We start from the raw sequence: 26093 nt of genomic DNA, 5'->3' as shown, positions 1-26093 counted from the left end.
AGCTTTTTGTTGAAAATAACATGAGTGGTAAAATATTGGTTAGCGATGAGGGCAAAAACTTACTGCATTAGTTATTTGTTACCTGACTGACTGTATTGGCTTACCTTGACCTGTGCTTGTTAAAAAGTATGTATTTCTTCAATGAAGTTGAGTATAAAAAATTGGAAAAAGTGGTAAGAATGTGTCTTGTTTAAACATGTTAAAGAAGTTTTGTCAATTTTGACCTTTTTTTCACCGCTGCAGCTTTCTTGAAGACGATGTTTCAAGAAGATTTTTAAGAATAAAAAAATCATAATTTGACCATATGAGAGCAAAATGATTTGCATGATTTGAAAAATTCTGATTTCTGATTTGTAACGTACATCTTTCAAAACTCCTTCTCCTTGAGAAATCCACCATCAAGAATATACAGCTCAGATACCCACTGAATAAAAGAGAAATAAGAAAGGCAATAGCTGTCAATTCCAGTGGGCATTCCAACATAAGTAAATTTAGATATATATCACTCCGGGGATGTTAGCCGGATGCAAGAACTATCGGAAAGTAGTAGTATTGGTAGTGACTTTGAATGGTTGGTGTGATTACTAGATAGCATGGCGAGGGGGGGGGGGGATAGCAGCTGGATGCCAGTATTGTGTCAGTGTCAGTGTCTTAAGTCACTGGTGCCACTCCCAATTGTTGTACCCAGATTCACTTCACAATGCCTGTGTCATCAAATTGTGATACATACACATCCTTCCGAGCTCTCATCCCTCAGAAATCCACCAACGAGAATAAACAGGGTTCCTGCTGAATAAAAGAAGCACAAGACATGTAAGAATGGCAATAAAGATGTTAATTCCAGTGTGCATTCACACATATCTATATTTAGATACATCACTCCGGGGATGTTAGCCGGATGCAAGAACTATCGGAAAAAGTATCGGTAGTGACTTTGAGTGGTTGGTGCGATTACCCGATCGCGTGTTGGATAAGAAGATCAATAGTTATCGGGGGGGGGGGGGGGGGGGGGGGGATTGCTTGGCAGTAACAAAATTCATTTAGTTTATGATGAAGAAAAACCGCATGGCGTCCTTGAAAATCAAGGAAAACGGGAGTGTCTGATTCTCCACACTTACTAATCTTCCGCAACAATGATATGAGCAATGAAAAAAACTAAAACTTACCTTTATTGTGGCAAGATAACCATTCACACATGATTCAAGTGTTAAATATGCTCTTCACCTTCTTCTGTTCTCCCGCACAACTTTATTAGTCTGATGAAAAACACAGTCATCTTCTGCACGTTATGTCTTTGTTATGACCAATCTTCCGAGGCACCCTGAATGTCAACATGGGTTTAACGCCATTCCGTCACCTTCTTGATTGGACTGACAAGGAAAAAATCCCATGATGTCCGGTGCGCTATCACCTGGAGCGTTGTTTATGTGGCTCTTCACAACAAAGGAGGCAATAAAGTTGCCAAGGTTCCATGTGGATTATGTACAGCCGGACGCTGATGAGATTTGGATTCTTGCAACGAAGTACGGATCACAAACCTTTAAGACGGTTTGCAAATGTATATATTGAGTTGTGTGGGTACCTACTCATAATGGGAGACGTTCCTTTGGCGTTTCCACTAAAATATAAAAGAGTTGTTGTGAAATATTCATTTTTTTGCGAATTGAGGGTCTTCACTAACATCTTTCTTTCAATATGACTTTGACTGCTTGGTATTATATACCAAATCAAAAGCGCTTATGGCTGCAACCAGAAAAGTGTAAGGTGTTTCACATAGAGAGTGAAACTGCATTTCAACCAATGTTCTTTAGAATATTATCCCTCAACATCCAGCGCTACCCTACGATGCTGTGACATTTACAGAAATACATTTCGCTTGAAAGCCACTAAAATTATTCCAATTAGTACCACATGAAATCTGCTCAAAGTCTGAATCTAATCAAGTCTACCAGAAGATAGAGATAATGCATTGCTAATTAGTGCCTTGATTGAAAAAATATGCATTAAGAGCTTTCATTTTAATCCGATTATGCTGTTGCATTATGATCCCAATTCAACCGAGTTAATCTTTTGAAATAGAGCAGTGAAATTTTTAAAGGAGGATTAGCATAGCCAGGTTTTCCAAATATGGGCTATTTTCCGAAAAAATTTGGGAAATTCAAGATGATGTTTGAAAAATGAATTTTCGCTCAGGGACGTAAACTGCTCAATTTCAAAAAATGTTCCTCAAGATGGCGTCAGTCACACCCCTAAACCTATCGAGTTGCACCTATACTGATGTAGTTCCTAGAGGGTGACTGTCGGTTACATCAGGTGCCTCGGCTTTTTTCCGTCCCGAGGAACGCAACCAGGGAACCACAATGCTCGAAGGATTGCAACATCTGTACAAGACCACTCATTTATGAAGACATAAAGATTTGTTTGCACCAATCATATAGTGTACATCATTTATTTATCTATAAAAATTTGTCACGAGATCTCCAGAAAGAAGAGCCAACTTTACTGGACCATGTACTGCCATAAGAATAGAGTAACAGATGGGAGGTGAGCCGATTTGTGATTCCCCTGAGGTAGCCACAACACCAATGGTCAATTTGCTCTGTCAGCATCATTTTGCACTGCCAGCATCGTTTACAGAGCAAATCAAATTTATCTTCACCAGTAATCAGGGGCATCAAACAAACTAAAGGATGGTCAATTAAGCAAGTATTCAAATACCCAAGATACTATACACTGGACACTGGAGAGGGTCATCGTTCTGGAGTCAAGAATATTGCAAGAAGAAGTCCAAATTAACAACGAATTCGATTATTTGCGTCCTCAAAGTCAATTTTCTCGAAATTCAAGAAAAAAAGTAAGAGTACTGCAGTTCTATCAATGGATTCCTTCATGCTCTTCCTTGCAATCTAAACAGCAAGCCAATGATGTAGTCTCGTCCTTTGCCCAAAATGACCAGGGTCACAGTTGGCACTCGTTCGCAGTTGGCAGTGAACACTTGGCGAAAGGGTTAAATTCTTTGGTTTTGCCTGCTTTCATAGAAAAAGCCCTTGGTAAACCCAAAATCATGCTTTGCTCTATTAGCATGGCTATCATTAGCGTAATCCTGGCCATAAGATGTCATTTAGCAATCTCAGTGAGTGCATGATTATACCATTAATATTCTGTATGTGTACCACTAATCTAGACCATTTATTTTATGACAGTACTTACACTCTCAGTTGTTTCTTTTAGAGGAGAGGGCACTATTTTTGTACGTGTGCAGTGGGATATTAGGAAGCTCTTTATTCTTTCCACTTTTGATGAACATTAAGGAAGCTTTTTGTGTTTGATACAATGTATGAGATGTAGAGTGAATCAGGCATCACTAAGACTGTTCTGTGAAAGTTTTCAGTGGAGGGGACAATCTCACTTACGGGGGATGCAAGGCACCATTATGACATTGAACGGATGTAAGCAACCACATGTGATATGTCACCGCAAAACCAGACGCACAGAAGATAAGCCTAAATGACACCAGAAAATAATGGAAAAAGTTGATGTACACACATTTTACAACAGACAGACAACAGTGAAATGAACTAGCAGCCCTTCTCGACCTGTCAAGTTTGTTTGAAGATTTGCCAGGTTTTGCCATGACAGGTCACAAATATTTGACTCAATAGTGACCAAAGGGGAATCAGCCTGATCACTTTTACCTTAAAACTGCTAAAACTACAATCGAAAGGCACCATATCGAAGGACCTGGTTCTGTTAAGATGCTGCACTAATTTGCTAGCTTGAGTGATAACGAACCTAACCAGTTTCTGCATCACGTACAGCAAACGTGTCTTCTTCCACAATTGGTTCGAATGATCGCTGCCATAGTGTGCTTTTTTTGGCGAAAGACACACAATGTTGTTGCCTGGTATACTGGGGATGAGGAAGGATATTATAGGCTAAGGGAGTTCTTGAAGGTCAACAATGAAATATCACCACCAACTAGGAATTAATAAGGCTTACATAGCCATAAATAAAAGGAAAAATATGATCATGAGCGACTAATCACTTGATATATTGTGAGGAAAGATTGTAGAGGTATGCATTAGCCAGAAATACTGTGGAGATAAAGTTGTTTTACTAATTATACATCACACGGACTCTTCTGTCATGTCAACGACCAAGCATCATCTTACCAATAATGTCACTATTGCCAAATAGGTTTAGTCTCATCTGACTTTCTGTGAAAACAATAGTGAGTGGGTTGCAGTGTTAACAATGGCGGTACCCTTGAGTCAGTCTCGGGTGACACCGGAGGACTTTGTTTGTCTTCTTGTCTTAGCGGAAAAATTGGCGGACGCAAAGGTCTTACAAGAGCGAAGCAATAGTGTTGACATAGCTCCACTTCTGTAGACTACATTGACCTGTCGACTAATATCTGTATCACTGTGGTAAAGATATATACCAGTTATGGCCAACAGCCCGATGAACTCTTTTGTGGCTGGTGAAAATGAGGGGTAGATTGAGTGCATTTCACCCCTTGCCACCACTTTCATTTTGAAAAAATGTTCAGGCGATTCGAGTCTAGACATGCTAGATCTGGTGTGCCTCGTAATGCCATGCCACCTGTTCGGCCCTAGACATCACTATCCCTTTATTGGCATGTAATAACTGTGATAACTTGCCAACTACATAATAAAAACATGAATAAGTATCGCCCAATATATGATTGACAAACTCTCACCGCCAGATCTATTGGTTGTAAGAGTCTCCAGGAACACATGTTGGAGAGCAAAGGTCATCGTTTTTATTGACGTCGCACAGAAAGTTTCTATCGGGAGGATATTGATCGGTTGAGAACAGCGGCATATTATTGGCCAATCATATCCTTGAGTTAACGCGGAACAGATGTTTGACACGTGGGATAGTGTTGGGGATGCCAAAACGGATGATCTGTCTGAATATGGAATGAAACTGTTAACCCTCTGTATTGGGACTTCTTTCAGAAAATGTTTTTGAATATGCATCATTTACCCAAAAGAGTTGAGATGGTCATCTTTAGACAAATGATACACATGATTATAGTCCTAATTGTTGCCCATATCGGGAAACTTTCTTGTTAATTGGTCCTGGAACTGTCCCTATAAAAGCAGCGATGACGGGAGATCATAAAATATTGCGAGCATGGCGTTGATAATAATATCCACCGGATAAGATCGTCCTTCATCCTGTCATTGTGATGGTAAAATATGATACCGCGTCTAGTCCCCACCGGTAATCAATGTTGTAATTCACAGGATATCTAATACCGGTTTCCTGATTGTATGCACGATGCGGAAGCCATTGTATTGGTTACATGAGTGAGATTTTAGTTATGAAAAAAACCTGTGTCACGGAAGAATCGCCTTAAGTGTAAACCCTTTTATTTTTGCAGCCCATCATGATTGCGTAAATTTACTTTTACAGATTTTGCTTTCATTTATTTCTATGAATGGGTGCATTTTTCAATGATAAAACCGCTAAGATAAACATTTTTGCGACTGTACCCCCTCTTCCCCAAAGGTCTTGAAAAATTTTTGTCCATCCTGCCATCCCAAAAAGGCCATTCCTCCTCAACCTTTTGGCCTATGGAAACTTCCTGGTGCACAGTGAATGTCGCTGTGCCCACTCACATGCTCCTGATATTCGTCTATTTCTTCTACCAATTCCCTCTCCATCAGTCTACATCAGCCAATCTATCCACGTTACAGAAAATGATTCCTAACCTATTATGCCAGCGATGATTGCAGAAATTAAATTAGTTTTGCGACATCAATCAATTTATTGTTTTGATCAAGAAGCCGGGGGAGGTAGGAAGAGTGATGGTTATCTTTCTTTGCCTTGGGAGGGGGGGGGGGGTCGGTGAACGTCAGAGGCTTTAGGTCCTGTGCACTTTAGAGGGTGGTTTTCCTTTATATTGTCGAGGTCGTGTTGCTTTGCATCCTGAACCTCATGGTGTTATATCCCTTTCAAACAGAGCCAGGGTATTATAAAAATCCATAAGATGCAAAAACCTTGGTGATCAAGATGGTTGCTTTGTTGATGATGTGCAATTTAGTTACTAAATGGCAGTGGGTACCCTCTGCCAAAGAGTAAATACATGCCTTTTGAGGGTGTATGGCCCGTTCCTACAAAATATGACTGCCTCCATAGTCCCAAGGCTTTTTCAGTGTTGTGCCCCAATGGGTGATATGAATAAAGACTAGCAAATGCTTTTGCTAGTCTTTATTCATATCACCCAATATGGAACAAGCTCTTGAAACTGTGCATGTGCAACACTGATGAAAGCACATCGGATAATGTGTGAAAGCTTCGACATTTTCTGTGAGCTAATAGAGTAAGCATATATCATTACAAGGCTTAAAACTGGACTAATGCAAAACTGGACCTATATAATACTGGACTAATGCAAAACTGAACCTATATAATACTGGACTAATGTAAAACTGGGCGATGTTTTAAATGTAGAAGCTAGGATTTACAGTATTCTCAAGGTGATTCGTGCCTTTAAACAAAACAGCATCTTGTACCTTTCATGGTCCGATAAACAAATGTTGGCATGATGCAGTAATTGGTAGCAAAGGCTGTGCATCACTACTCAGCATGAACCATCGCCGGAGGAAATACGCAAATGTCGTCATTTTGTGGAAGCATAAAGTGGCCATAACATCCATAAAAAATCACGTTCCCTATTTGGAAACGCTGCAGGGACTGGTATAATGGGAATGGCGTATCGCGAGAAAAATGTGCTTGTGTTCCGTTTGGTGCTATTAGCATTGTGACGAGGATACAAATAATCTGGTTCTGAATTAAATTTTCTGTGCACCTCATGTTCTCTGCTTCAGCTGCAGTTGTGCATTTGTATTGCCAGTTTTTTTTATAGGGACAGTTTCTGGGGGGTGTGTTACTTATCCCAAATCCTACCTAAATGACGGTATTTATCTCAAATTCCAACTATGATTATTGACTCAATCCCACATCCCCAAAAACACCATTCCTGGACATTTGTGACCACCCCCTGCAATAAGTCATGTATCACAATATCACGTCCCAGCAATCACCGCTCGATCTCGGGGTAAAATCGATAATGACTAAACAGCATATCAATCATGATGATAAATCACCCGGTAACCGGTTTTTCTCATAAGCAAGTATATATTTACTTGCCACAAGTCTGTAGTTGTGTTTGATCAATTGCCTTGAAGACGTTTTGACCTACAGGCTATGTGATGAAGTTGTGTAGGAGTGCAGAAGATGTTTTGATCAACAGGCATTGGGTGTAGGGGCATTGAAGACACTTTGACTTACACATGTTACAGGCAAAGAGCATTGAAGAGGAATTGACCTACAGGCTCAAAAGGTAACTTATCCAGGGTTAAGTAAAAATCGGAGTGACAAAAAAATCACAAAAAGTAAATTATCTATTATAGAAACATGGCCTCGACTTGCTTTCATCAATTCATCGCTGATCTCTGCTTGTCTCTTTATCCTATCTTCAATCGGATGCCACGCCATTATCACCCCTTGATGGGGATTCACTTCCATCACATGATGAAAATAAACGAATGTGACCTGCCCAGGTGTCCGCTAATGTCGGCTAATGCTGGCAACACTGCCCAATCAATCAGCGGGCGCCCGAGCTGGCGTGCAATCTTGTTGTGATGGGAGGAAAATAGTTTGTAGCACGCAGGTGATCGGTTATTGTCGTTTTCCTGACAACGTCCGCATGTTGTGGCTGATGCAATTTGCCTGTTGCGCTAAGCTATCATTGAACTACATGTATTGCATCTTGCAATGATCAACAAATTTCAAAGCTGTAAAATATCACTTCGAAAATTCATTTCTTAATGGACAGAATCTCGTTATTTCATGTAGAAAAAGCACAAAGTGCGTAAAAATATCTTTGAAGCGAGAAATTGATTCCATTTCAAGCACCTGGCCTTGATGACCATGTACACTTCTATATCGTAATTCACTAAGATTTCTATCACTTTTATATTGAAACCAACTCATCAATTCAATCACCTGTGCTGTAACCATCCATTCCCATCACCGGTGATGTAATATCGTTGCTGAGGCATGAAATTGCTCAAGTTGGTCCTCACGGTTCATGAACAGAATTGACGTGGCTGTGGAAATCTCTCCGTGTTTTTGAGTGCTACTGCATCATCAAACGGTGCTCGTTGAGCTACAAGTTTGGTAAAAAGCTCATAAATGAACAGCGTAGCCATCGATGTGACAATGTAAGGTCGTCCAATCAACTTCAAAAGAGCTATGAGTTATTCTTGGAGATGGTTGTTGAATCAGAAAGATTGCTGGCCGTGGTTTTCTAGAAATCGTCAATGTTTGTCACCATGTCACTATGCACTGTCACAAAAATGCTGGACAGGTCTATAATGATATTGATTTTCGTTAGTGTTGTGAGGCAGTTTTGGACGTGTCATTTGAATTTCAGGCCAGTTTATGGTTACACCCCATTTAGTGCCTTGTTTATTGCAGTTCAATGACTTTTCAATATCATGTATGGCGAAGTCATGCTGGAAGCTAACTTTTCGAATGAAAAACAAACTTATCTCATTTCCAAGTTGTCTCGTTAAGATCACACTTTGAAATCTTATGCAAAGTTCTGTTTTTCACTTGGAGTTATATATACAGGATGATGCGAATGAAGATGCAGGAACACACAAATTTGGTTGTCTGATTTGGAGTTGGGAAATTGACTCAAAGTGGTCCAATTCGATATCTTCCTCTCTGAAAGTCTTGAAAACCATCTCAGACAGTTCAATTAAACTTAAATTTCACCAAAATTGAGTGTTCATATTTATATAGTTTACTTGTTGAAACGTCGAAGTAATTCTTATAAAATCCAAGTGAAATGATCTACCCAATGGGTCTGTTTAATCTTAACACATTTACTTTCCAATTTAACTTGAACTGTGCATTGTAAGCATTTTACCCATGGAAAGTACAGTCCATGATGCAGACATATATTGATACCAATTACTGATGGCCCAGAGCCTCTCTATCTCTATCAATAACAGGCGAGTCCTTTCAAGCAGATTTTGCGAAATTTATGGTGTTATTCTCCTTTTTGCCTGAAGCATGCAATACATCCTTCTCGTCAAGTCGTGCATATTCAATTATGGTCATCACCAGCAATTTTCAAGACCTTTGAAGCTGAAATTGATCAGAGTGCGTCGCTCAAAACGGAAACTGAGGTAGTCTCGCACATCCTGTACTAATGGCAGTATAAGAGTCTTTCTCGCTTCAGAACCATTTATTTTTGTCTGATGTGAGAATTGGGTAGGCGAAATTTGCTTATGATCACTTTTTGTCTTCCTTTAAAATAAGGTATCCATTTCATGTTTAGCTTTTAATGGGCAGCTAAGTAAACCTTTTTAGAGCAAGAACCACACAGTCTATAGTTCTTCACAAATGTAACGAAATTGCAAAAAAATACATCCTTTCCAGCACCCCAACCCCCTAAAGACTTGGCAAAGTCAGAATAGCTCAAAATTTGGATCGATCAGTGAAATGGTTTCAGTTCCTATCTTTCCCTGAAAATGGTGTTTGTGTAGTTTTGGTAAACAAATTGAGAAAATACCCCTTTTCCAGCATTCCCAGACCCAAAATAGTTTCCAAAGTCAGAAGCCTTAAGAACAAGCATTACCGGCTGGAAGAAGGGGTCATTTGTTGTTAACTTTTCTCAAAAAGGCTCCCACCAAGGGTTAACCTTATATTCATATGAAAAAATTTTCTTGCTAAAAGGGGGGTTTCATCCATACGTTTAGTTAAAAGAGAGATGAGTGTTACTTAAACATGTGTTAGGTGTGATTCTCTGAACGCATTAACCTCTGGTGAAAATAAAGGCTCAAAATAAAACATTTCCAGAGAAGCTTTTCTGGCACTGTCATATCCGCTTACTGCAAAGGTCATAAAAAAGTAAGGTTCAGGGTTAGCTGTCTAGGTTATTGGCCAAGATGTTGTTTTGAAATGAACAAACTGTAAAATACACTCTCATTTTAATTCTTTTACATTGGATTCTGAGCCTGCAGAAGTCTGATAAAAATATTGGTAAAAGTTAAAGTTAAAAGTTTTGGGTTTATAGTCTGATATCAAGTAGGCCTACATTTTGTACGATATTGGTTATCATCCGACTTCACACTTGCACATGTTTAACCCCAGCGCTACATGGCTGCAGAGAAGCATGTCAGACAAAGAGACCTGCCAGCAGTCTCACACCGACAGTGTTGATTGAACCAGGGATCTCTTTACCGCTAGTCGAGAGTCCCAGCCACCACAGCGACTCCTGAAAGATGTGATCACCAACATCGCAATCTAACACTGCCCAGCACTAACATAACTGATGCAGAATGTAAATATATGACCACCAACATCACTTCTTTCATGGGGCACCTCCCCCTTATCTACAGCATGCCCTCACTTTAATATCAACACCGCAGCCTTTCGACCAGAAGCTATTTTTCATCCATTCTGTTCAAAGCAGGAAATTAAATGCTTGCAACTTCAACGTTTATTGTTATCTGGTTCTTCCGCCACTAAAAGCTGTCTCTTCTCTAACGCAAATCTGTCTCTTTCGTGGCAGATTGGCTAAGCCACATATTCTTGAGTGATGAATTCCGATCCAATAGCCATTGAAATGATGACGTTGTCAACAACATTCTCTATCACCATCATTTGATATCAATTCTACAGAGCCTTGATTTTCAAGTTTTGAATTGTAATGCGAAAGGGATTATAATTCTCTGAAAATCACAGTGAAGGTAGGATTACGAAAAACCGACCCTTTGGAAAACAATTATAAAATACTAATCGGCTTACCGTTCTGTGTGGAACATTGGCTTAGAGGAATTCTTTGAAGTGGGCAATACCTTTAACCATGATTGTTAAAGCTATGCTGTCTAACTGAGTCACCCGCTCTTTCACAAATATAGAATAGATGGCTTTCTAGTTACATTAGAAATTGACGTGAAAATAAAATTTCCGTCCCACGAAGTCATTAGTGTACTTCATGCTAGAAAATCATCATCCAGTATAAAATATTGGCTGATTTATTTTTTTTTTGAAAACTGTTATGGGTTTATCTTGTTGAGGGTAATAAACTGCACTAAGATGACAGATGGCTTTATAGTCCATTAATAATTGTGAGAAAGTGATTTTTGTGAAAAAATGGCTCAAATAGATATTACGTAGATGCATTTGCGTATTGTAGAACACATTTGAAAATAAAATTAATCTGTTTTCGCTTTTCCAAATATCCTCGCAAAGGTTTTGGAGTTTGCAATACACTTATGCCAACCTGTTGAATGCTTTGATATGTTTGACAATATCTCATCATAAAATTGGTGTAGGCCGAACAAAACCTTTAAAAAAATTTGGTTCAAAAAGAAAATTTGGTAAATTGTGTACTGAAGTCACTAAACAAACTCCAAAAATGATAATAAATATTTTGGTCACAGAAGTGTTCTGTATTTGAATTATGATCAACAATTTGAAGGAAGAGATGAATGCACTGTTGTTTTTATTATAAACAAAGGGCTTTTTGTGATAGAGTAAGAACTACCAGCCATTTTACTTGTAAATATGTCAATACCTTTAAAAATTGTTGCTACCAGAAAATCTGTCATCTCCAAAGTTACAAGTAGACATACTGAGCAGGACTGAAGGAGTAGTGACCTAAAAAAATGATGTTATTCCCTTGTTAAACTTTCTTTTTCAGCGTTTGCTCTGCACTTCGAGGTGATTTTCTCCAGGGTGTATTCCTCCTCCAAGGCAGGATGAGTGTGGTTCTAATTGTGAATGGTGGGTTATTTAACCAGAACCTGAATAACACCATTCTTTAAACATGTAGTTCCAAATATGTTTGTTATTTTGATGAGTTATGGCTTGATTTGGATATTTTATTTATATGGCGATGATTTCATTCTATCACGAAACCAGCTGATTGTTTATTTCCTCAATGAAATAGAAGTTACTTAGAATTTAAAAACAACAGGACATCACTGGTTGACCTCGATTCTTTAGTTCCGGGGTCACATGGCTCCATTGCAAGCCAAGCGTCAATTATGCCACCGTTTTTACAAATCGGGCAGCAGATTTCTGGAATTCCTGTAGCGGTTTTTCTGCTGGAAGTACTACTGTCAGTTTCATGTGCATTGGATGAAAATTCGATGTACATTTATGTGAGTTTGTGTTGTAAAATGTACAGTGAGTGGTCCAACTCTGCATGGAATAGCAGCAAACTTGATTTCATCGTTGTTGACCAATAAACCTTGTGTGCATTTATACGGCATTCCCATATGAAATGTATAATAATGTCCAACAAGGTTAAAACGGAATGGACATGTTCACGACTGCGAGGTTGATTTTGTCCTTGTTTTGACTCATTCTGGGCAATGTACATGTAATTGATAATTTGTTGCTGAAAGCATATTTTTCATTGAAAGTCGCACATACAAGTTACTTCTGATGTCAGCAGTTATTCGTGTATTCATCTTTCTGAAAGGAAGGAATAGCACTGCAGAGTTAAATAGCTTGTCGGATTTTTGAGAGGGGTGACAGCATTGCAGAGTTAATTAACTCATCGGTTTTGATCCAATCAATATTCAAGACATTTGTTGAGTTGGATTCGTTTGGATTCTCTTGTTGTGTGGCCAGTAGCGTGATTCTGAGTTTGTCATGAAATGGGGGTAAGTTCTTAACCCATTGAAAGAAGAGGGTGACGACAGTATGGTACATGAAGTGAACATGATTCTCAATTTTTTGTGCTTGCACCAGTAAATGTGAATTTAAAAAGCTTGAAAACTTCAACTCTTCACCATAATTTAAATTTTGACAGCAAACACAATATTAAGTCTGTCACCAAGGTAAAATGAGCGAATTCGTCAAATTTTAGCGTCACGATAATTTCACGGTTTTCGATTGAGCAGACATGGCCAAACTCCAAGTTCTCATTTTCAGGTGGTAATTACATCTTTGTCTTTTCATTCCACAAATTTCCTCGCCCTCAGCTTTATATTGATAGAAATTACTTCCCACACTCGGTGTTTGAATTATTAATGAATTCGTGTCGTACTTGTCGTTTCAGAAAACAGAAAATGGACAGCCAATTATTTTGTGAGGCGCACCTCCCACCACCATCCCCTGATGAGACAGACGGAGAAAAGGTATGTCAGCATTTTAGAAAGGTTTAGTTAATCAGTTGTGAAGAATATATGACCTGTCCACCGGCTGCAACATTTTTTTCCTTATTGCAGTCAGGCTTAGCCTTTCCACTCCTATTCCCATTATCCTTTCTTAGGCAGGGACGTGAAAGGGGGGGGGCCAAATCTCTCAAACACAAGACTTGTTGACCAGATGCAATATGAGTCATCTTGTAAGACATCACAAATCTAAATGGTGGCATTTTACGGCTCTTTTATCCTTATTCCTCCTCTAAAATGGACAATATCTACGGAAATCGACATGATCTCCCAATATCGACAGACATCACCACTTTTATGGTCGCCATGGAAATGAAACAAATGAGCGCGAGAAATTGGACAATAATCTTGGCCAATGTGAATAACCATCAGTCTGGTGTAATGAAGACAAGGTCAGGCCACAAATGACTCTCTGGTGATCATTTGTTTGAATGAATAGGTCCAGCATTGACCACTATAAACGACCCTTTAGATGATTGTCTAGGGTGTGATTAAGAGTGTGGTTTGAATTTGCAGTTTCGTCTCTCTTTACTTGAAACATGATAGACACCAAGTCTCACTTGACCGCACAGGCAAGGAGTCGTTAGTCTTGGTCTGGCATTTACAAAACCCTTTAAGAGATGGTCTTGATGTTGTTAGGGGTGTTGTTTGAATTTGGTGAGAACCACCTTTTGAGAATCTACCAGCAGGAGCTAGGGGGTCAAACTGGTGCTTCTCTGGTACATGATATGCACAGTTCCTGGACATGGTTGTGCTTGATTCAGTGATTGATATACTCCTCGTACAAGCCTGACTAGTTCTGATGTCCTGTGAGATAGGAGAGACCCCTATTGGCGACTTAGTGTAATTTTATCTTGACTACCTCGTCCTGCCTATAGTCTCCCTTTAGACATGTTAAATTGAGATGCACTATAGACATGAGTTTTTTACACTGGGTACTTCTCCAAAGAAACATTGTCAAAGTTTCAAATAACATCTTTGGAACTGCATCCTGTTAGAGGCGAATCAAATTTGAGTCCCAAAAAACATGACGTATATAATTATTTTCTGTTTCTAATTATACATTTCAATTTGTGTTCAATCTTTGTATTGCGCTATATCAAAGGTTATTCAAAGATTCAGCTCAAAGAACAAACTTATACCACAAGGGTAAAATGAAATGTTGGTTTTGCTAATTTCCTTTGATTATTTTTATGTGACATTTGGTATTGTTTCACATCAAGATTACTTTGTTGTATATATATATTGGTTTGTTTGTGTCTCTGATCGTTGTTGAGAAAGTTTGTATCTTTTAACCACCCACGTCAGCAAGACAATGTCAATTAAAAGCTTTTATATGTATTCCAAAGGCTTATACCCATGTGGCCCTTTGATACTTTCAAAGGGGGACTGTAGGCAGGAGCCTGGGGGTAGAATTGATGGTCTTCAGGTGACTAATGCACAGTTTGGGATCTGAGATCGGTTTGACATCGAGTGATGAAAATATACCCTTTGAGCATGATTGGTGCCTTTCTACTGAGAGATCGTAGTGACGTCTATCCGTGACCTTGTGTAACTTATACCAGACATACCTTGCTCCCTTTAAGCACTACAATCTTCTTCTTCTATTGCCAAAGGGCTTCCGCTTAGCATATTTTGGTTTTATTGTCCAATGCAATCCCCCTCAGTCTACAGCATTTCCTGTCTTTAACTATTTTCTTAAGCGTGACCTTTGTATTTTGCAGCACGGTGATCTCTTTGAGATGCTGGAGAAGATCCAGAGCTCACGTCTTGATGACCAGAGGTGTGACATGAAAGTGTTCTTCCAGGTAAAAGCAATTTATCAGTGTTGGATTCGCCTTCACCTTGGGAATCATTTCCCCAATTTGATATGTGCGTATTCAGGCAGGCCTCCCAACTCATCCATGTTATCGAGCTAGCTTGCCTTATAGCGGAGTACTCTATTAGCCACGATTGACAGAAGTTTGAACAACATTTTCTTGACACATGCACATACCAGATTTTGCTGCAGTTATCATTCAATAAAAAATCTGGGTATTTTGTTTCAACGTTTGCCAATTGTTAAAATTTTCTTGATTTTTAAAAAAGGCTCATTCCGAGCACATTCATCTCATGGGACTATCTGGATTCTGTGAGTGCCTGCCAAAAATTAGTTGATGTTAATTAATTGTACGACTGTGTGCAATCCATAAAACAAACTGGCAGTGCTTTTTTGCTCTGTACACCTGCAGCATGCATGCTTGAAGAACATCTTTGAACATGCCAGAAGCATGTTTTTTTCCTAATTTTATTGAACAAGAACAACTTTTTCCTTTCCTAGGATCCTCCAGTGCCGGCGAGTTCGGTAAGTTCAGGGATGCATGCCTGATCCTCAGCATGTTGGGAAATCGAGTCTCATATCAAGAGTTCCTGCTCTTCTTCTTCTTCATTTAGAGAATCTGTGAGATGCAAACTTAGACAGTCAAGTCCAATTTTCACCATCAAAGTTGCCTGTCCTGAAGAGTTCTGCCATCGAGTCCCAAAAAGATGGTGTATTTCGATCCTAAAACTCACGATCATAAGCATGCGTAATGATCAGCATGAAGTGTATTTTTCTCAAGGAAAGGGTTAAGGCCTTTCTTGATGAGCCACTTATACATGACCTGGTAAGGAAATCATTACAACGACCATTACTCAAAATGGCTACGATCACAACCAATCACGTCACCATGACAACCCGACAAATACCTCTTAAAAGTTCCTGCTGACCTACTAAGTCGTTAAGATTGGTAGATTTGTGGTATGGAGGATAGAGGAGTAAATACCCTCAATAATGGCAAGATTAGGTGCAATGATATCCATAGAGATTGCTGCAAAAGCCACAGGCTACTTCTCACTGCTGTATTATGGTGGCCTGCCTACAAACTGATGTCAAAGATGTTTGGGATAGTAGAGATTGCTGCAAAAGCCACGGGCAACTTCTCACTGCTGTATTATGGTGGCCTGCCTACAAACTGATGTCAAAGATGTTTGGGATAGTAGAGATTGCTGCAAAAGCCACGGGCTACTTCTCACTGCTGTATTATGGTGGCCTGCCTACAAACTGATGTCAAAGATGTTTGGGATAGTAGAGATTGCTGCAAAAGCCACGGGCTACTTCTCACTGCTGTATTATGGTGGCCTGCCTACAAACTGATGTCAAAGATGTTTGGGATAGTAGAGATTGCTGCAAAAGCCACGGGCTACTTCTCACTGCTGTATTATGGTGGCCTGCCTACAAACTGATGTCAAAGATGTTTGGGATAGTTTTAGGTCCAGAGACTAATTGACCATTCAAGTATTATAGCTGCATGGGTGTTCGTATTTCAAGGCTAAAAGTTCATTTAAAATTTGAAATTTGATTTTGAGGTTTGATTTGTGATTTCTCAATTAGACGTATATCTCAAGCTCTCTACTGGCTATTCAAAGATGGTTTACCTGCCATGAACTCACAATTAAGTGGTTTTCATCCCTGGTCAGGGTTTTCACTTCGGGTAATCTGCGAGAGAATCTGCGATACCACTCTGCAATCCAGCCATCTGTTTGCCAGTCCTATTCTTGCTTGTCAGGTCTCTCCCAATTGGTAAGTTGGGACGTGATTGTTCAGCACTATGGTCTGTTGCTTAAAGAAAAGACCAAAGGCCTTTTGCCAACATCTTGACATCTTTATGGCAACGCTGAATATGATAAAGGAAGAGAAATGGTCGCCCACCCCAAGGCGACCTGATCATCTAATCACGAGTCCGTATTATTCTCCATCAGGCCTCGCCTTATGTCCTGCTATAAGCAATTAACTGTGTACGTGATCGGTCAGAGTAGCGGCCAATTCTCATCTCCCAGTCGTGCAGATACCCTGTCTCTGGCACACTTTCGTGGATTTAAGGGACTCTTTATAGTGCCCACTGACTTTTATAGCAGGGATGTTGGTTAGAAATAGCCTGAGATGCACAGATTTTGATCAGTAAATTCTGAATGTTACTTGGTAACAGCTGCAGATGAACAGATGTTTGTTGCTAAACCTGCAGAAGAACATATGTTAGTCAGCAACAGCGTTAGATACACTGTTGTTGGTCAGTAAAAGCTACAGATAAACAGATGATGATGGCAAAAGTGGCAGATGAACGGATTGTGGAAGTAACATCGGCAGATGAAGAGCCGGTGGTAGGAAAATCTGCAAATTGGCAGATATCGATGGTAATAAAGGCTGAAGATGATCAGATATCTGTTCATAAAAGATGCAGATAAAAATATGATTTTGGCAGCTTATCTTTGGATTGACCCAAAAATTGTCTTGACGAAAAGGCAGCATTTATTGTCACCATTCCCAGCAACGTGAAAAAATTGGCCTAATTCTCTGTCAATCTGAGAGTAGCTTTTGTGGTATCTGCCAATCCTATCCTGATTTTTTCTGGTCTGAGCATGTCATGGTCAGATTGGCTTGGCTGGTCAGTATCGCTGATAGATGTGGCAGTGTGTAATAAACGATGGCTTCACTGCAACATGGTCGCTTTGAGGCTCCAAAGATTTGTGGTCTATGGTTGTAGGCATTTGATGTCACGGCCAAACAAAAAGAAAAGCAAGCAGTTCTCTCGGATAAGAATGAGTGAGGTGACTTACGCACATAATTTTGTATTTCGTGGGCCAAAATAGTCACTCCTGCTGAGAAATGAATGTGGCTAAAAACTGCTTTATGGGTATCATTTTTCCTCTATCTTGTATCCTGATAGTCATTTTTGAGTAGTCCTGCACGACGTCTCGAAAAAGTTTATTCCCCATTACAGGCTCAAGTATAATGACATTCTGTGGTCGATGCTTGGGAGGAAATCCATTCAATCGTGTTGTAGCATTTTTTGCAAAGATGAATTTGTAGGTTGCATGTCAGTAGGGTCTATTGAGATTGTCCCGGATATCCCCGGAATTGGATAATGATTTTCATTATTTTGTGGAGAGCAGCCCAGTGATGAAGCGATGGATTGCATGTTATGGTTTTGTAAGTGGTCCTTGAGGAAATTGGGCCATATTTTGTTAATAGCAAACTACTTCACTTTAAATTCACCATTTCAGACTAAGATGCCATCAGTAAGCACTGAACAGGGAAGTGTTATTTCCCAGGACATATCCAGAAGTGATCCAGAAAGTTATTTCACAACCTCCTCATCATGAGCCCAGCATTCTGACAATTCCTTCTGATCTTGCTAGCACTGCTACCAAGTATTAACATTAGGAACAGCCACTGAGCTATAATCACTACTCAAAAATATATACTGTTTTACTGATAATATCTGTACAAAATGAATGGAGTAGGCAATATTTCCCCAGGCGACATTGATCGTCCCGTTGCCATCCCACGCTGTTTTCTTCAATATGCAATTTGGAGAAGATATCAACTTTGGGAAAAAAAGTCTGTCGCATATTCTTCTGCTTGCTGACATACATGTTCCAGACCCGTCTTTTATAAGCACAGTTTAGATATATTCTGATTAATATCACGCTCATGATTGGACAGCTGATGTCAGGTTTGGCGGCGGCAATTGATTTGGGGCTTTGGTGGGCTTAGATTGTCTCCGTTAATGTAGTGTCCCACGATTTGATGGCTTACTTGTGCAGCATCGTGGACGATAGTCATCCTTGTATCATTTAAACAACAGGAGGTATCTTCAGTGGCTACTTGAATTTTACGAATTTTTCGCGGATTCATCTGGATGGGAAAACTTTCAGCAATCTACCTGTGGAATTGTGATTTTTCATGTGTTGGAGGAGATTTCTCAGACAGGGATGATGTTACAATGTACATATCAGCATTTGTTGTGAACATTACCAAATTTTACACGTGTTTTTCTTATCATCAGGCATTGACAACTGGTGGCATACAAGTGATGATGTATTGGGACGATCAACAATTGTTTCTACATTGAGGGGTGTCCACAGAGGCCATATTGAATTGAAGTGATCAATTGATTTCTGACCTCTTCTGTGAGTGGCCTGATCATGATTATCTGGAATCCTGGCTCCCGACTCTAGGCCTTAGCTAAGATTATTCAGCTGAACATAAACATGCACCCGATCCAGCTTTTTCAGAATCTCAAAAATTGTCCTTTCACAGAAAGGCCTCTCAGTCGTTCGTAAAATCAGCTAAAAAAGCACCCCCCCCAAAATTAACATTTAACAGTATTCCTCCTGAAGCTAGCCTGATTTCCTTGCAGCAGCATCCAGTGCAGCCTTCATGTAGCTGGTAATCTTGACATTCTTGTTGAGGGTTGGCTCTAAACTCAATATCCATAAAAGATTTCAATATCGTCAAACTTGGTTGTGCAACGTGAAACCATAACTGCACTCTGCTGTCACAGCCGTTTCTCACCCCAAAATCTCCTCATTTGTGTGCTCGTGTTTCCCTGTCATTCAATAAGTTAATGGGTTGATGACATCCATTAGGGGGGGGCAGTGTTTTTCACTAGACATGTACTGAAGCTTGGAATGATCTGTTGGAGTTGGCGGGTGGATTTTTCTCTTCATGTTTGTTCTTCTCCTGTTTCATGGTAAACTGTTTTTCTGACAGATTTTGAAGCATCATAATACATCTTCAAAAACAGTCAAAATCTTGAATACTTGCAAACTGTTCAACCTCTTCAACATATTGACTTATACTTTAGTGGGTAGTGTAAATTGTGATGCTTGGATCAAATACTAGTACATTGTAATAAAAAGCTCTGCATGAATATTGCAGTAGTCATTCAATTCCACCTCTGTAATCTGGACACCTCTTTAAAGGCACAAGGCTGTTCTTTTGGTAGATATGTTCTACTGTACAGAAGCATCAGGAAATTGATTTTAAACTGGATTAGAACCTGTGATGATCTCTACCACAAACTTTCCACCGAACTGTTGATATCAGTTCTTCAAATTTTCACGGATACTTTTGAAATTCAATTAGAAATGGCGGAATTTAGCAGATACAGAACCTTTTTCAGGAAGTTGATGGTAAGCTTTCTTCTGGCTTGCAGGGGCGTAGCAAGCTGTTTGGTCTAAGGGTTGCAAAATGGCACCTTTTGAAATTTTTCGACCAAAATTACATTTTTGGTGACGTCTGGGGGCATTTGCCCCCAATTTGCCCCCCAGCTAGCTACATCCCTGCTAACTGAACTTAATGAATTGAGTCTCGGGCAGACAGCCATGTTTACTCCCCAGAACACAGCTTGGCAATCACAAATGCATTGTCCTAAGACAGCTGGATCCATTGACCTCCTAATGTAATGAACTAATTGACTAATTAGTAGATTGCTGTGCACTCGCTAACCCAGCGTGTCTGTTGATATACCAAAGCTGTGAATATGATCTGATTTGTGGTAATAATAACTGATCTGAACTGCAATTAATCTGTGTGCGATCGGGTTATCAGTTTTCGTCATTGATTTGTGAGCCGATTTGTGAGAGAGATTTGTGAGCTAGACTGGGTAATGTCTAGAAGAAAACATTGTTTCCTTCGAATGAAGATGGACTCACAGGCCCAGGTTAAGTTATATATATGGACCATGTGCAAAGTCCATCATGTTCTACCACGCCATCTATCAAAATTAGCAGTTAATACCAAGCCAACAATGTGTTTTCGTCATTTCTCCATTTGTCAAATGAGGTCGGAGTCATTGGCAAGCCTTGTTCGACCTGAGTAGCAGTTGGCAGCAAAAGGGTTGATAGAGATGTTCAAAGATTGTCTGTCAGTCTAACAAACTCAATTAACCCTAAGCAGGATTCTCACTGTATGACTTCATTGTCACTCATTGCTGTCACTGATATCTGAGTGTCATTTCCTGAGTTAAGTACTATTAGGCCTACAGCAAGATCATGATCAGCAGTTTCCTGTTCGTTAGAACTTAAGTTTCAAATCATACAGACAGGCCTAGTCATCGCGTGCAGGGCTTTCTGTTCACAAGTATTTTGTGTTGTGGTCATGGATACTCCTGGAAAGAAGGGTTCTCCGGTCGTGAGGAGATCGTCGAGGAAGTCCCCGAAGCAGGGGCCCGACGGGTTGTCCCCAGGGGTGAGGAGTGAGGCGAAGTGGTCCCCTAGTATATTCCGGAGGAATTCCAAGAGATTCTCATTGAAGAGAGGCCAGACCCTCTCCCCTGGTCAGGATACCCAGGATCAGTCCGAAGTGGTGATAAGGGAGTCTACTGGCAGGAAAAAGCATGTACCTCGTCGAGCAAGTATTTCTTTAACTTTTTGGTTTCAGAGAATGTAGATTTCTGATGGCCTTGATGATATTTACTAGGTCTGCCAACCTGTCGGGCCGAATTTAGCTTGGGGGGGGGGGGGGGGGGGGGGCTGTAGGATCTCTGGCGGAGAAAATGTGCTAAAATCTGCATGAAAAATACACTTTTTGGACATCTAGGGCACAGTTTTGCCCCCCCCCCCCTCCCCCCTGAGGACAAATATGGCCCTGCCTCTCCTTTGCATGATAAATCATTCTTTCTTACCAACGACCACCGAGCCCTCCTCCATCCCCCCATCAATTCTCTCACGCATATCCATATCTACTTTTTCAGGGGGCAGACTTCCTTGATGCCCTGGCGAAATTCCAAGGTCGTAGACTCGAGGACCAACGATGTGAAATGCCAAGTCCTAAGGTATGTTTTATCACCAGATTTAAAAGGGGGACTATGAGCAATTTAAGGTTCTCATTTTAGCAAAAGCTAGAAAAACTAGAAAACTCAAATTGACTAGCAGTGGTGGCATATTTTGATTTCAACGGATAACTTAATCTAACCGAGGTTTGCTGGTGTGTTCTCCCTTTTCAGCCCCCTTTATCAGCAAATGTCTACAATCTAGTTGCCATTCCTTTGGCCAGCTCATTAAACTCCATCAAGTTTCTAATTAACATGCTTGATGGGGCCCCCCCCCCCCCCAAAAAAAAATCCCGATTCCCGATTTTGAACATCCTCTTTCAATTTCTTTATTTTGCCAAATCCGTGATTAATGCCCCAAAAGACCCCTCAAAATCCACTCTTTAAATCTGAAAACACCAAATTCTGTTTATGTTTTGGACAAATTCCGTGCCAGTTTGCGGATTTTCGGGGGCCCTCAACATTCCATCATCAGCTGATATTATGATTTAATGTAGAGGGAATGCCATCACGCAGGATGGAAGTCAAGTCTTTGCCTGTTTCAGTGTTATCTAAGTGGGACTGGTGACGGGTCATGTTAGTATTAGTTTGTTTCCTTATATAACTCTTTTACATGTACAGTAGTTCTCAATAACAATGAAATTTTCTCAAGACCTGGGCTGGGTGCATGAAATTTCATTTATACTCTATTTGTTTATTACACAACGGCAATAATGAAACTCATTCAGTACATGTACATAGTTATGCCTTTTGAAATTTTCAAATTCAATTCAAATTTTTAAAGAACAGGGTAGATTTGCATGTGCTTTGATATCATAAGATTTACATCTGCCATGATATTAAGATTTACATCTTTCATTCCAGGCCAAGGCCACTGCCAAAAAACCTGAATTAAACTTAGCTGAAGAGGTAAGATCATTATTTCAATCATCGCAGAGAAGCACGAAAATACTCATTATTCTATCCTGATCTACCAAGTTTTTCGATATCGACCCAGAAGGTCTATCCTAGTGTTTGAAATACGAGTTTATTGCAGAAAACACCTGTGGCATTTTCAGCCTTCTGTCGGTGTCCGGTGGCAACCTAAAATCCTGTCTTTGTGATATCAAAGGACAAATAATCTTTAACAGCTGCTTTCGAGCTCCGTCTCATATTTGACACTTACGGTTGCAGAATAGAGGATGTGTTGCGGCTGACATATTGGAACATTCCAGACCGATAAGCCCCTAGCAATGTGGCGTGCTTTTGAATTATTTATTTCTAATGATTAGTCGATTTCGACTTGCATTACGCTGCCACAGCTGTACATAAAACATGACAATCGCTACATTTCTGTCTAAGATGATTCAGGCATCAAAAAGCCATGCAGTATTTTTCTCAAGATCAAAATAAACGCTACATGAAGATGGGGAATTTTCGAAGAAATCTTAGTTGCTCTCGATCCTACTTCTCTCAATATCTTAGTTGCTCTCCTACTCCTCCAAAAATCTTTGTTGCTCGCCTCTTTCTTATTTTGTGATTGTCCTACCAAATGTGTCCACCATCAGAGCCAGCTGTTTTGCTCCCAGAGGCAATTCTTTCTGATCAATAGAAATGAAGATAGATTGTTGGAATGCGAGTCTATCCAAGCGCAAGATTGCATTTAGTGGCCAGTGAAATCCTGACAGCTGAATTTGAGTGAAAGAGGCCTGGGATCTGGTGTGGCAGACCCTGACTTTGTGAAGAAACGAAACGAATGGATTTCGAGACAAGTTTGTTCAGCCCTTATGATCAAGATCATTGAGGACCTTGTTTTCTTGCATCTACTACCATTACTGATGGCGGAATGGTCTTACCGGTACAGCCAAAAAAGGGATATCATGATTGACACCAATATTTTCCATCCCTTATTACCATATCATTATCTACAGTGCCACTGTGATTCATATTTTGTCTGGTTCATACCATTTCAAAGTTGTGGTCAGTCAGTGACTGCCTCTCTATGATATGAGTCAGAAGAGACTGATACCATCTCCCCTAAAGAGAAGTAAGAGCTAATAAACACTGATCTTTATCGATTCTTGATACATGTTATGCATGTAGGAACAACAGCAAAATAGAAATACTTGTAATGATGGTTATACTAATCAATTTCTACCAAACTCTGTCCTTGCGATGATTTCTTAATCACCAACATCAACAGTTTTGATGGGGAAAAAATTGCTTGAACATTTCCTGAGGCACCTAATCAGATTCACAGCGGCTTGTGCTAAAAGTGTCATCGAAGATGAATTTGTTGAAAGACTCCCCCAGGCTCTGAATATTTCTGGTTCTGTTTGCCATCAAAATTTTTTTCTTCGTTGCTTCGTTTTATCCTGGTCTCTTTCTGTAAAGTTTTTGTTAGCATTCATCTACATCATGTTTCCAGCCAAAACGATACCACAAGGAGGATATTTGTAGTCATTACATGTACTTATGTTTTCCTGTTCCTTTCAGATTTTGAAAAAAGAGGGACCTTATCCCATGGTAGCAGTGCCCCCTGGTGGTGGTTACTGGTTAGATGGTGCTGATCACGTATGTGAGACGGACGATGAGGGTAATCCCGTCGCGGCCGCCGGTAATGACAATAGTGCTCAAAAAGCTAAACTTGAAATAGACGAAACTGCCAAATGTTACCGACGATACTTCCTGGGAAAGGTAAGGATGATTTTCTTGCCTTTTTATCGACTGCTAGTTGGCAACCGGATGCTTAAGGATTATCAGTTACCTGTGTCTTCACCGTTTGTAAAAGTCGTAGTACCTAAGTAGATCTCATCAATGATAATGATAACATTAATATGTCATTGATTTTCCAGGAGCATTTTAACTTCTATGGTATGGATGAAACTCTGGGTCCGTTGGTGATGTCGGTGAAATATGAGACGATATCATCACAAGACCATATTAGGATAATACTAAGGTAAGCACAGCAGAGAAAAGTCGTATCTTTTACATGAAATTTAGGACCAGGGCCTCGGGGCTGTCGGGGGACATCACCATATACCAGTGGTTTACAATATTTTCATTGGTTGTTATCTTGTCTGTGGAGGAAAAAAAAGAAGCTTTCTCCACGATTGGCATTGTCACTTCATGGGATTACCAAATGTCCTTCCCTGCTACTGCACAATAAATAGTTAGAACCTCAAATAATCACATTAAATTCTTGAAGGTCTTGATAAATTCTTGGTTAGAATTCCGATTTATTTTCTGAGTGTTCTACTAGAGCCACACGATAAATAAATTCTCTTCGCTTCCTACATTGCAGAACTAAAGCGCGCACGATTCACGAGATCGTGAAATCAAGTAGCCTTGGAGATTTACCGACCCCGGGGCGAATGGCTAAATTGATCTGTGATGACGTCATGACTGAGAAATTTCACCCGGTGCTCTTTTCAAAGGTATGTTGATCGTGACTATAGGCAGAAGCTGCAGGGGGGGGGGTCAAATTGGCGGTCTTTGGGTGACCATGGGCAGTTGCCCCAACTGTATACTCTACTGGTCAAGAATGAAATTCTCTCAGTTTATCCATATTCTTATTATTAAGTCCATCCACATTAAAAATGTTTGAAATGACATTTAAACTTTGAAATGACAGCTATGAATTTGAATTCTTTATCTTCTCCAGGGCTCTGACATTGTCGTGAAATACGACGAACACGTGTTGATTAACACATTCAAGTTTGGAATCATTTATCAAAAGTTCCAGCAGACGCGAGAGGAGGACATCTTTGCCAACGTCGGCCATAGTGACTCAATGGAAGAGTTCCTGGACCTTTTGGGAGATAGGGTCTCACTCAAAGATTTCAAAGGGTAAGTTTTAGTAAAAAGATTCAGGGGAACTACTAACAATCCCAAAATAGTTGTTGCCTGATTTCCTCGGGGACAAATAGGGTTTGTGATACAGACAATGGCAATGACCTCGATTTTTAAATCATTTCAGATGATAATCTTTAGATCTTAAGATGCTATTCCCCTTTATATGAAATATCTTTCAAACCTTTACAGGTTCCGTGGTGGACTGGACACACAGCATGGACAAACAGGTGCCGAGTCAGTCTATACAGTTTTCAAAGAGCGGGAAATCATGTTCCACGTCTCAACGCTATTACCGTTCACTGATGGGGACCCACAACAGCTACAGGTAGGTGAATGATTCGAGGATTAAACCGAGTAGCCTACAGAGTAGGAATTTGAAAATTGA

General features: G+C 40.0%; 1 protein-coding gene across 13 annotated transcripts in view; it reads left to right on the top strand.

Moving 5' to 3' along the window:
* LOC135496908 (rap1 GTPase-activating protein 1-like) overlaps positions 1–26093 on the top strand; it is a 99848-nt gene that overhangs the window by 66590 nt on the left and 7165 nt on the right. For 11 of the 13 annotated variants that reach the window (XM_064786479.1, XM_064786481.1, XM_064786484.1 and 8 more), the window contains 10 exons: positions 13124–13202; positions 14963–15046; positions 15559–15582; positions 21797–21877; positions 22739–22783; positions 24350–24550; positions 24709–24812; positions 25158–25290; positions 25518–25702; positions 25898–26033. In XM_064786479.1, coding sequence (XP_064642549.1) covers positions 13124–13202; positions 14963–15046; positions 15559–15582; positions 21797–21877; positions 22739–22783; positions 24350–24550; positions 24709–24812; positions 25158–25290; positions 25518–25702; positions 25898–26033 — 1072 coding nt within the window. Of the gene's footprint in view, positions 1–12499; positions 12726–13123; positions 13203–14962; positions 15047–15558; positions 15583–21796; positions 21878–22738; positions 22784–24349; positions 24551–24708; positions 24813–25157; positions 25291–25517; positions 25703–25897; positions 26034–26093 lie in introns of those variants that run through there. The other 2 variants (XM_064786492.1, XM_064786480.1) reach the window with 2 other exon arrangements.

This window comes from Lineus longissimus, chromosome 12 (assembly GCF_910592395.1).
Source record: "Lineus longissimus chromosome 12, tnLinLong1.2, whole genome shotgun sequence".
NCBI classification, from domain to species: Eukaryota; Metazoa; Nemertea; class Pilidiophora; order Heteronemertea; family Lineidae; genus Lineus; species Lineus longissimus.
This window is presented reverse-complemented; position numbering and strand designations above follow the sequence as displayed.